This window comes from Pipistrellus kuhlii, unplaced genomic scaffold (genome assembly GCF_014108245.1).
Source record: "Pipistrellus kuhlii isolate mPipKuh1 unplaced genomic scaffold, mPipKuh1.p scaffold_m20_p_7, whole genome shotgun sequence".
In the NCBI taxonomy this organism is placed as follows: domain Eukaryota; kingdom Metazoa; phylum Chordata; class Mammalia; order Chiroptera; family Vespertilionidae; genus Pipistrellus; species Pipistrellus kuhlii.
The window spans coordinates 74,424,878-74,437,831 of NW_023425573.1; the positions used below are offsets into that span (position 1 = coordinate 74,424,878).

General features: G+C 46.1%; 1 protein-coding gene across 2 annotated transcripts in view; it reads left to right on the plus strand.

Annotated features, from left to right (window-relative positions):
* STEAP3 (STEAP3 metalloreductase) overlaps window positions 1-4,268 on the plus strand; it is a 46,297-nt gene extending 42,029 nt beyond the window's left edge. For both annotated transcript variants that reach the window (XM_036421932.2, XM_036421933.2), the window contains exon 5: window positions 1,747-4,268. In XM_036421932.2, the coding sequence (XP_036277825.1) occupies window positions 1,747-2,028 (282 nt within the window). In that variant the 3' untranslated portion in view covers window positions 2,029-4,268. The remainder of the gene's footprint in view (window positions 1-1,746) is intronic.
* Window positions 4,269-12,954: the final 8,686 nt, after the last annotated feature.

Sequence of the window (12,954 nt, forward strand, 5' to 3'; positions counted from 1 at the left end):
ACAACTCCAGGGGAAGGAAAAAAAAAAAAAAAAACTAAACTAAATGGAGGCAAGCAATCTACCAGAAACAGAATTCAAAGCACAGGTTATAAGGATGCTCAAGGAACTTAGTGTAAACTTCAACAAAGAAATAGCAAGCATAAAAATGGACATAGATCCCATAACAAAAAAATCTGTCAAAAATGAAGAATATAATAACTGAAATGAAGAATACACTAGAAGGAATTAACAGCAAATTAAATGAAGCAGAGGATAGAATTAGCAATTTGGAAGACAAGGTAGCAGAAAATATTCAATCAAAACAGCAAAAAGAAAAGAAATTTTAAAAATAAGGATACTTTAAGGGACTTCTGAGACAACATAAAGCCTAACAACATCTGTATCATAGGGGTAGCAGAAGAGAAAAAAGAGGTTAAGGGATTGAGAACCTATTTAAAGAAATAATAAATGAATATTTCCCTAACCTGGTGAAAGAATTAGACACACAAGTCCAGGAAGCACAGAGAGTCCCAAATAAGATGAACCCAAAGAGGCCCACACCAAGACACATTATAATTAAAATGCTAAAGATTAAAGACAGAGAGAGAATCTTTAAAGCAGCAAGAGAGCCACACCAGCTAGCTGGTGAAGGGATTTAGAAGTACACATTAGTAGTTACAGAATGGTCACAGGGATGTAAAGTATAGCATAGGGAACCTATACTAATAAAATGTTAATTAGACTGGGAGACCTTCCAGGAGACCTTCCGGACATTCTTCTGGGCAAAGCCATGGTGGTGCAGACCAGCAGGGGGGCCAGTTAGGGCCTGCAGGCCATCAGTGGAGGTCAGTTGGAAGTGATCAGGACCGTGGCGGGGGGGTGGGGGGGCGGAGAGTTTGGAGTGAGCAGGCCAGCAGGAGGATCAGTTGGGGGTGATCAGTGGGCAGGGGTGGCAGTTAGGGGTGAGCACACTGGCACCAGGGGCAGCTGGAGGTGATCAGGCTGGCAGGAGGGCATTTGGGGGCTAGCAGACTGGCAGCAGGGGGCAGTTAGGGGCGAGCAGAGCAGCAGGCAGAGTGGTTAGGGGCAATCAGGCAGGGAGGCAGGTGAGCAGTTAGGAGCCAGCAGTCCCAGATTTCAAGTAGGATGTCCAACTGCTGGTTTAGGCCTGATCCCTGTAAACCAGCAGTAGGACATCCTTCCAGGGGTCCCAGATCAGAGATGGTTCAGGCCGGGCTGAGGGACACCCCCATGCACGAATTTCTTGCACCAGGCCACTAGTGTAGTCAATAATATTCTAATGTATGTATGGTGTCAGATGGGTACTGGATTTATCTGGATGATCACTTAGTGGGTTGTATGATGTCTAATCGCTGGCGTGTACATCTGAAGCTAATGTATGGCAACTGTAATTAAAAAGTATAAAATTATTTAAAGTCAAAAATAAATTAAAAAGTCCTCTGCTAGCCACCAAAGGTATGAATAACAGTTACTTTATTGAATCCATATGAATCAGTCAGTCCTTATATGCCTTCAGGGTAGAGGTATTATTCCTGTTTTTCTGTTGGGGAAACTGAGGTTCAGAGAGTTTAGGTAGTGCTAATAAGATCATAGGGAGAGCAAGCGGATAAGGTTGGATTTGAACCCAGAGCCTTGATGACTAAAGCCACACTCCTTCCTTCTCCTTTGCCGGGCAAGCAGTGGGCTGTTGGTGGACCACTGTTCCTGCCAGCCCTGACCCTCATTCCAGCCTTCTCTCTCCTGCAGTCCTCTCTGGGTTTCGTGGCCCTGGTGCTGAGCACCCTGCACACGCTCACCTATGGCTGGACCCGCGCCTTCGAGGAAAGCCGCTACAAGTTCTACCTGCCTCCCACCTTCACGCTCACCCTGCTGGTGCCCTGCCTCGTCATCCTGGCCAAGGCCCTGTTCCTCCTGCCCTGTGTAAGCCGCAGACTCACCAGGATCCGGAGGGGCTGGGAGAAGGACAGCGCCGTCAAGTTCACGCTGCCCGTGGACCACGCCCTGGGCCAGAAGACCAGCCACTTGTGAGGACGCGCAGCTGGCTCCGGGAGCCAGCCCGGCGCCTGTCGGGGCTGCTTTCCTGGTGTGGTTGGTGTAACTGCACTCGTTGGTGGTTTGAGGCCCGAACTCCTGGGACGCAAATGTATTCAGTAATATTCAGAATGACACACGTGTGTGTGTGACACGTAGGTTCATATATATTTCATATATATAACAGGATTTACAATTATACTTCCTAGCTAAAATGTCCAGTCCCTGAGATACCAACCTGCAGATCTAAAAGCCAGTGACAGGTGTTAGGAGGACAGCGGCTCCACTGGCGTCTGCAGAGATGCGCACACACTGTCAGTCCAGGAGAGGCCATGGCGTGCTTGTCTTTGGTGGAGTCAGCCCAGTTGTGCCTCGCACCCCCCCCCCCTTTGCTGCTTTCCCACAGCATTTGCAGACCTGGGCTCCAAGGTGGCAGGGCAGACCGGGCTGCGGGGGTGGGGAGATCCTGGTGTCTGTGCCATGGGAACCCATTGAGGCCCTTCCTTTGCCAGGAGGGGAAGGGGAAGGGGAGGGAGGTTGAGCTGAATGGCTCCCCCATATCTGCCCTGAGCTGGGAGGTTTTCCCGCAAAGCCAGGCATCACCCTGCGCTGCAGGTGGGTCCTCCTATGGTTGGGGGAAGGCACCTCCCTCCTGGCGGCACTGATCAGCCACATCTTGAGAACAAGTGGAATGTTTTTCCTCCTGTAAGCTGGTGATGACCGGTCCTTGGACCACGGTGCCTTCTCCCTTTAGGTCATCAGTATGAGTGTCTGCTGGGAGCCTGGAGCAGGCCCCACCATGTCCGTGCACAGGGAGGTGGCCCAGGCTTGCTCAGCGAGGCAGCCTCTCTCAGGACCTACCCCCCCCCCTCCCCTGGGTATGTAATGTCTTCATTTAATTGGTCTTGGAAACACAGGGGTCTCTTCCTATGCCCTCTGCTGCCCCGGGGCACAGAGCCTACCTCTGAGCACCCAGAAAATTCCAAGTTCTCTTAAAGGAGGGGTACATTCAAAACAGCTTGGGCGTTTTTTTCCACCAAAGCTGCAAACTTGAAATTTGCTGCCACACAGCATAGGAGGCTGGACCACAGCCAGGGCCACAGGACATGTGCCCTTGAGTCATATGCCATCCCTGCCTGATTCACCCTGAAACTGTTTACTTCCCCTGTGAACACAGTTCTCCCCTGACCCCCCTCAGCTCCTGGCAGAGCCAAGGCGTCTGTCATTTCCACACAAAGCCCCGGGGCACAGAGGGTGGGAGCTCCTGTCGGAGACCTCGACAAGGTGCACTGCACTCTGCTTTGATCGGGCAATGGGGTCATGCCCACATTTCTTAGGTCTCCGGGCCAGAGGGCATCTCAGGATGGAAGAGTCCGGGTACAAAGGCTGAGCAGGCAGCGCTGCAGGGAGAGGGCACCCTGCCTCTCCGGGGAGGCTCCGTGACCTCATCAGGGTCCGTTAGCGAAAAGGGGGAAAAGCCAAGTGCAAGACATCTCATCAGGCCGGTGACTAGGAGAGAGGAGAACAGAGCCAGCAAAGCTGCCGCTTCCTGCAGATGCTGCCACCTGCAGCTCCTTGCATCCTAGCTAACGGGCCCAGTGGGAGCGGCCTCCGTGGCCCTCGGAGGTCTCTGCTAGTAGGCGGGTGAAGCTGCGGTTTCAGCACTTGCCGGGCAGCATGAGGGCCCATGCTTCCTACTGACAGGCAGCAGGGAGAACATGGCCGCTGCAGCCCACCAGCCGCCAGCCCCGGTGGGTATTGGCTGCCTGCCTTCTCCTCCCTGGGCCTGGGCACTGGTCCTTGTACCAAAGATGCCGACACAGCCAAGCCCTGTGCTCGGCCTCCCTTCCCGCCATCCCCTGCAGGTGCTCAGGAGGGAGAGGATGGCCCCGTGGGTGGTGGGAGGCACAGGCCCCACAGAGGACCTCCCCTCTCACCAGCTGGATGAGCAGCTCATAAAAGGCAGGTGGCTGCGGGCTTGGGCGTGGCCTTGACCTTGTGTCTGCTGCTCTTCCCTACCTCACCAAGCAGCTGGCAACAGCATCCCCAAGAGAGCGAGCCTCTCTCGGAGCCCGGGAAGGTCTGTTTGCCGCTGGGTGCACAAGTGCCTGAAGCGGCGAGCTGGGGGAATCCTGACTGCCATGTCAGAGGTTATGTTTAAAATGGATGCGTTGAAAGTCATTTTTACCTGTAGAGCTTTACCTGAAGCAGAGAAAAATAAACATCTACCCTCTGAATTTCAGGCGTTTATTTCTGTCCTGTCGCTCACCTGCCCACTCATTCCTTCACCGAGTCAGTCAACGTGGGAGGTGAGCACAGAATGAGCCAGGCTGCCGCTCTCCTCCGAGGGAGGGCAGACGGGCAGAGCTGCAGCGACAGGCCAGAGAGGAAACCTGAGGACCCGGTGACAGTGCAGGGGGTGAGAGGAGCACCAGGCCCGCCGGGGGCCGGGAAGGCTGCCCGGAGGGAGAGTTGTGCACTGCGGTCTGAGGCTGCAGCCGGGGATGTGAGCCAGGGCAGCGGAGCCTCTAGAACTGGACTGCGCATGGAAGGCGCTTAGGGGCCTTGCTCACACACTTTCTGGTTCGTTGGTAGGGGCGGAGGCCGGTACTTCTTTCTTTTTTAATTGAATGATGTACTGGGGTGACACTGGTGAACAAAATGATACAGGTTACACATGCGCAATTCCACAACACACCACTGTACACTATTGTGTGCTCACCCCCCACGCCATGTCTCCTTCCGTCACCATTTATCCCGCCCCCATACCCTCCTCCAGCTCCCCCACCCCGCCACCCAACGCTATGATCTGTGTCCATGAGTTTTTCTTTTTTTCCTTTTTTCCTCAATCCTTCCACCCCGCCATCCAGCCCCCACCGGCTGTCAGCCTGCTCTCCGCCGACGGGACTGTCTCTCCTTGGCTTATGGCTCATTTTGTTCATTAGACTCCGCACGAGAGTGAAATCATACGGGGCTGGAGGCCGTGCATTTCTAACAACCTCCCAGGTGACAGGTGGGCCTGATCTGCAGACACTGTAACAGGGTTGAGATGGAGTCCTTTGCCGGCCGTGCTGTACCCAGCAGCCCACACACCAGTGCGCACAGTCCTCTCTGCCCACGAGCCTTCCCCAGGACCCTGGTGCCTGGTGGCCTGTGAGCCCTCCCCCTGCACACGCCATGGGCTGCAGCCTGTTCTCTCAAAGGAGGGAGGAAGCCGGCAGCAGAGGCAAGGCCATGTATGCCGATGCCCCCGGTGGCCCCAGGAGAACAGTCACTTCAGAGACCTCCCATCATGCATCAGGCCACTCCCTGACGCAGCCAGAACTGACCTCCTGGCAGGAAGCAGACTAATGGCTAAAACCATTTCTTGGGAACAGTAATCAGAAGGAGGGCCTTCCGTCCTGAGCCCATGATAATCATCCTCCAAAGGAAGAGTCGTGGCCGGAAAACGCCTCTACCGCAGTGATTGTCACCGGAAGAGGAACCTTGCACTTGGAGGGTCATATTCTACTCTGTGTCTTCCCACACAGAACGCTGGGAGAGTTAGGTGTAAAAAGAAGTGACAAAATATTTTGATGAAGAAAATCACTATTCAGGTAGCTGACATGAGAACTAAGGAACAACCAGAATAACTCATATTAGTTCAAGAGAGAAATTATCATCTCACTATTTGACAAGTTGAATCTCTTCCACAAGCACTGAAATGGCACTCGGACATGGCAGCACACCTGCCCGGGCCACTGCCCCGGACTCCGCAGGAGAGCAGAAACGCAGTCCCACCTGCCCTCCAACTTTCCCTAACAAACATGTCAAAAATCCCTTTTTACTGACCTTAAATGAAATTCAGAAGTAATGTAACCTACCTATACATATGGTTTTCAAACATCAATTTAAGATCTTCATTGAAATAAAAATTAGAAATTAATTTAGTCTAATATATACTAAAAATGAATAATTATAAGTAATGTCCTTGCAATAAATGAGTTTGTTTTATGAGAAACACAATGATATTCAATGAAATATCGTTTATCCTCTTTATAACTGACATTTTAAAATAAGGATAAAAGGGGTGTGTGTGTGTGTGTGTGTGTGTGTGTGTGCTTGAAACTGTTGGACACTGGGAGAAGTTAAGAAGAGTGATGACAAAGAAATGTCCACTGGATTTGGAAACATGGAAACTTTTTATGGTGAGGATTTCAGTGGAGGTTGGGGGTAAAACCGATGAGTGGGAGTGGGGACATGGACTAATTCTGCCAGCTGCTGAGCGCTGCTGTGCAGTAGCGGAGAGCGGGTTGGCCACGGGAAAGCGGGAGGGCACAGAGTAGATGCGTTATTTTATCCATGGTTCTGGCATGAGCGTGAGTTCCGTTTCTGGAGAAGAGCGCGATGAACAGGCCTGCTTGACACTGAGAGAGAATGAGCAGACCGACTTTTCAAATTCCAGAAAAGGCCGAGCACAGTGAGAGGAGGGTCAGGCTTTGGTGATGTGAGTGCAGAAGTCTTCTGATCGTGTCTGCAGCCTTTCTAACAAAGCAGCCAATGCCACCTCTGAGAGTGACAGGGAAGGGAGGAGGTTTGGCTCTGAGGATTGAAAAGGGAGGAAGATAAAAACAAATTGTTGGGTGAAGTGAATAGGGAGCTGACCAGAGAAGCATGTTAGGGTTAGACAAAAGCAAACTACACTTGATTATAATTTCTTTTTTCTCTAAGGTGAAGCATACTCATTGTATTTCCTGGAAAGTATGCAAAGTGGTTTTAATTCAGTTAAATTCGTTGGTCCCACCAATTTCTGTAATAATTCCAGGTAGTTTGTTTTGGTTCCCTTTGATCTCTAACAGCTACTCAAAGTGCCCGGCTTCGTTTTGGTTTTCTTGTCGGGAAATGAACGAGCACACATGGAGCCTGTGGTGCACTCACCAACCAGACAGCCCACTCCAACCCTCCCGCAGCATGAGCTCTCACCCCCCCGGGCCGGAAGCCCAGCATATTTGTTCCCACACAGAACCTACTCTTGAACATTTAATTTTACTCAGCAGTTAAAACTTTTCCCAACTAGAGAATTCACTGGGACCCTCACTTCCTGAAGAAACTTCCTGTACAAAGCAACTCGTTCCTGGGCAAAGGACATACTTTTTAATGCTGAACTCTCAGAGGTAAGAGAAATCAGAAGGGCAAAAACAAGTGGGACACACACACACACACATGTACACACACACACACTAGACAAAACCATACTCTCCTTGACTCCTGGCAGAAGCAAATTCAAATTCTTTTTTGAGAAAAACAGTGTCAGATCAGATCAACCAAATAGGAGCTCAAATCTAAAATCAACAAAACATCACTGAGAAATTAGCAGAAACACAACCCCCCAGGACATCAAAGAATAGAATTATCCAATGTAGAATGATGCACCAACTATAGAAAGAGTAAAATAGAGAGTCATAAAAACAAGCTGTATGACACTATGCAAGTGTTGTAGGCAGTGAGAATAGGTGTTAGACCTGTAGGGGAGAGAATTCAGAGCCAAGACCCAAACTATAAGAGAACATTTACTTAGAAAATCGCAGAGGTACAAGAAGTAGCTCATAGAAGAAATGGAATGTTAGGGGCAAAGGAGCTTGGGAGTGAGGAAGGTAATGGTAACCCAAGTGCCCTGGGCGGGGGGGGGGGGGGGGGGGGGGGGGGGGGGGGGGGAGAAAGGGTGCGGGAAGGGGAGTCCTCAGTCCTAAGGGTTCTAAGGACAGAGATTGTAGGGGTGGTCCTGGGGGGGAAGCTCAATAGAACATTCAGCAGCTTTCCAGGTGTGTCTTTTCAGAGTTGTGGCCTCTGCTGATTTATCGTTCGAGGTCAGGGCAGGTGTCCTGAGGCCAGCTGTGGTTTTGCTGTTTTTCTGGGCCTGGAGCTGAAATACAAATGAGGCCTTGATGTCATCTCTAGTGAGGAAATATCAGGGGGGGGGGGGGGGTAAATTGAAGACCAGTGATATGATAGAGCAGGAAAGGTCACCCTGGGGGTGAAGTCTCATCCTACAATTATCCTTTGCTCGGCACCCGGGGCTTTCCACCCAGGTGACCTTCTGTACCTGGCCCATTGTCCTTGCTCTGCTCATGTCTGTCTATCTTGCCCACCACAAATGCATAAATAAGTGGAACAACAAGTCAAATCAATGTCTGACTGTCGGTCTGTCTCTCTCTTTCAAGTGAATTAAAAAAAGAAAGAAAGAAAAATAGAATCTTCAGAAATGAAAAATTGTTGGAAACCAACATAATTTGATGGGTCTAACAGCAGATTGTAGAAATTAGTAAATTCTAAAAGGGAGCTGAAAAAAATGACCCAGAATGCAAAAAAAGAGACAAATGGATAGAAAATATAGGACAGGTTTAAAAATCTAGAGGTTAAAATGGAAGTATCTAATATACAAAGAAGGAGTTCCAGAGAGAAAGCAGGTGGGGAGGCAAATTTTAAAGGGAAAGGCTGAGGATTTCCCAACCATAGTGAAGCACTGGGATCCAAAACAGCATTGTGCAGGGCGTGTCAGCAAGAAGACACAAATTTACAAAATAAAACCACACAAACTCAGGAGCTCTTACAGGTGGCACAGGAGGAACCAATGGGCCAGACTTCCCACGAGTGGGAACGAGGCTCTTGCGACATCTTTAGGAAAGGAACGGGGTGTGGAAGAAGGTTTTATCGGTGTGGAGTTACATTTCTTGGATTCCGAAGTGCCCTGTCCCTTAAGCCAGTCCTGGGCGAGGTGTAGCGAGATCAGTGTCCAGAGCTTCCGTGTCACATTGTGGCTGTGTGTGGCTCAGCCTTCAGGCCAGATTAAAGTCTTAGTCCACATGTGGGGTCCAACATGGCTGTGTGCTACATGGGCACAGCCATGAGGGCACAGGGAGAGCATCCTCTGCCACAGGAGTCCCCAGAGGGAGAAGAGAGAGCCAGAATGTACTTTGTTTGCAAGTTCATATATTACATTTCCTGTGCTTTCAGTGGCCGTGCCTATTCTGGCCAGCAACTCACTCACAGTGTGACTAATGGGCAAGCAGGTAAGCACCTTCCCACGTCACTCAGACCTCACTACTTAGCATGTGTCTAACTTGCCTTTGTCCAGTCCCTTCCTCCCTCCATCAGTGGGGGACAGACTGGAAAGTGGTAAATGCAGCTTTTGGCAAAACTGTATAAATGGCAACCCTATATTATTCCCTTTCCGTCCTTTTCTACTAAATAATAATTAGGTTATTATAATGGCATCAAAGCAGCCAGAGAAAAATGAAAGACCGTTTATAGTTGTGAAATTATAATGGACTTCTTAGCAGTGTCAATGGAAATCAGAGAATAGCGGCCTAAGGCAGAAAATTCATTGTCCACATAATATTGTAAATCCAGCAAAACTGATTCTCAAGAAAGAAGGAAAGATAAGCATATTTCAGATTTGATAAGAATATTTCAGGCATATAAAAATTTAGAATTTCCCAATAGTTCTTATCCAGAGAGCTTCTAAAAAGTATACTTCAAAGAGAAGAAAAATGATCCTAGGTCCTCCAGGGTCAGAACAAATATCAGCCCTGGAACTCTCCCTCCAGAGGAGCCCCGCTTTGGTTGGATTAGCGTACGGACCAGTTTCTGTCCCAGGGCCACAAACTGGGTGTGGCCAGGGAAAGAAGAAGGATAGCCCTGTCAATACCACTGCTACCCCAAGGCGTCTGGGTATGCACAGACCGAGCCTCTCTGAGGAGCGCTGACAGGAGCCGGAGGGAGGAAACAGACACTAAAATAATCCAGCCAGTCACTTAGAAGCAAAAATAGGGTGGAGGCGGGGGAAAGGACCAATATCTAGAGATGCTACAATACATTATCTAAAATAGCCAGTTTCCAACAAAAAATTATGAGGCATTTAAGAAACAGGAAAATATAACCCACTCACCATGAAAATAAAACAGGGAAATAGAAATTGCCTGTGGAAACGATCAGATGCCAGATTTCACACACCAAAAAAACTTCAAAACCCCATTATAAATATGCTTAAAAATGAAGATATCCACAGGTAAACAAAAACTGTGATAATTAATCATTAGCATCCCTGCCATAGAAGACACATAAAGGAAGTTCTTCTGGCTCAATTAAAAGGACACCAGGCAGTAACACCAGGAAGCCCACATGAAGAAATAACACCAGTAACGGTAACTACAGAGGTAAATATGGAAACATGTAAGTGTATTTTTTATTTGTAGCATCTCCTATCTGATTAAAAAGATAACACATAGCCGAAACTGGTTTGGCTCAGGGGATAGAGCATCGGCCTGCAGACTGAAAGGTCCCGGGTTCGATTCCGGTCAAGGGCATGTACCTGGGTTGCGGGTACATCCCCAGTAGGAGGTGTGCAAGAGGCAGTTGATCGATGATTCTCTCTCATCGATGTTTCTAGCTCTCTATCCCTCTCCCTCCTCTCTCTAAAAAAATCAATAAAATATATTATTTTAAAAAAAGATAACACATAAAACAATAACTACATATCTGGTTGATGGGCACAGAGTGTATGAAGATGTCATATCTACAATAACAGAACAAAGAAAGAAGAATGAAATGGAGTATAAAAAAGTAATGTTTTTGTATATTACTGAAATTAAGTTAGTATTAACACAAACAAAATTGTTATAAATTAATATGTAAATTATAATTCCCAGGGCAACCACTAAGAAAATAATTTAAAATATATAGCAAAAGAAATTACACAGAATTAAAAATATAGGATGGTGAAAAAATAGGTTTACAGTTATGAGTACATGAAACACAGGAATTTATTCTTGTATTATTATTTATTAGTTATTGTTTTATTTTTCATACAAACAATTGTATGTCTACTTTTGCCCTACTCTATATTTATTTAACACAAAAGAAAGAATGGAGAAAATGAAGAACAAAAAAGAAAAATTGAAAATATAAGAATGGCAGGCATAAATCCTATTTTATTAGTAATTACATTAAATGTAAAAAGATTTAAACACTCCAATTAAAAAGTAGATATTGCCAGAATGGATTTAAAAAAAAAAATGATCCAACTGTCTATTAGCTGCAAGAGACAACACACTTGAGATTCAAAGTCACAAATAGTTTTAAAGTTAAAGGATGAAAAAGACATTCTCTGCAAATAGTAACCAAAGAGACTGGAATGATTATATAATGAAAGACAAATAGACTTTAAGACAAAATTTGTTGCTGGAGATAAAGAACATTACATAAGAATAAGAGAGTCAATCAAGAATACATTACAGTTACAAACACAAATGCACCTAACAAGACTCCCAAAATGCATGAAGTAAAAACTGTCAGAATTGAAGGAGTAAATAGGCATTGACATAAGGACCAGGAAGTCACAGTTCAATGCCTGGTCAGGGCACATACCTGGGTTGTGGACTCAATCCCCAGAGTGGAGCATGCAGGAGGCAGCCAATCAATGCTCCTCTCTCATCATTGATGTTTCTATCTCTATCTCCATCTCACTTCCTTTCTCTAACGTCAATAAAAATATATTTTTTAAAAGGGGAAGTGGAATCTGGACATAGAAATATACATAGAAAGAACACGATGTGAAGACACATAAGAAGATGGTCATCTGCAGGTCAAGAAGAGAAACCTGGAATAGATCCTTCTCTCACAGCCCTCAGAAGGAGCCCAACCTGCTGTCCTTTGATTTTGGACATCTAGCCTCCAGAAATATGAGACAATATCTATTATCTAAGCTACCCCATGTATGCTACTGTTATGGCAGTCCTATCAAATTAATATACTCCCAATTCATTGTATGCAGCCAGTATCACCATGATACCAAGACAAACAAAGACATTATAAGAAAAGTAAATTACAGGTCAATGTCACTTATGAATATTTACACAAAAAAATCCTCAATAAAATACTAGAAAATTAAATCCGTTTTCAATTTTCATATTAAATATAACATAAAAGTGTTATCCAGCATAACCAAATGGAAAATCAATGTAACATACCATATCATAGACTATGGGACAAAAGTCACATAATTGCCTCACTAGATGTTAAAAAAAAAAGTGCATATCACAAAGCCTGTTTTTCACGAGAAAAACACACAACAATTAAGAATAGAAGGGACCTTCCTCAGCCGGATCTGAAAGCCCATAGCTAACATAGTTGATGGTGGAAGACTGGGCACTTTTCTCCTAGGATCAGGAGGCAGAGCATGTCCACTCTCACCAACAATGTGTTGGAATTCTATCCAGGACAAGTAGGCAAGGAAAAAATTAATAAGGCATACAGATTGGAAAGGAACAAATAAAACTATCTCTGTATACAGATGACCTGATGTTATATATAGAAAATCCTAAGGATTCTCTTAAAAATTACAGCTAATAAATGACTTCATTAAGGTTATAGGATATAAGTTTAATATACAAAACTCAGATGTACCCCTATGTCTTAGCAATAAAATACAAAAACATGATAATAAAAATAATTTCATTAAAAATACCATCAAGCCGAAACCAGTTTGGCTCAGTGGTAGAGTGTCGGTCTGCGGATTGAAAGGTCCCAGGTTCAATTCCGGTCAAGGGCATGTACATTGATTGTGGGCACATCCCCAGTAGGAGGTATGCAGGAGGCGGCTGGTTGATGTTTCTCTCTCATCGATGTTTCTGGCTCTCTATCTCTCTCTCTTCCTCTCTGTAAAAAATCAATAAAATATATTTTTAAAAATACCATCAAAAAGACGAAAATACTTAAGAATAAATTTAACACAATTTTGTAAGTACACTGAAAACTATAAAACATCATTAAAAAAAACAAAGTCATAAGTAAGCAGAAAGACACCTGTCTTTAGGATTGGAATTTAATATTGTTAAGGTGACATTATTTTCCAAATTGACCTACAGATTCAATCTAATCTCAATC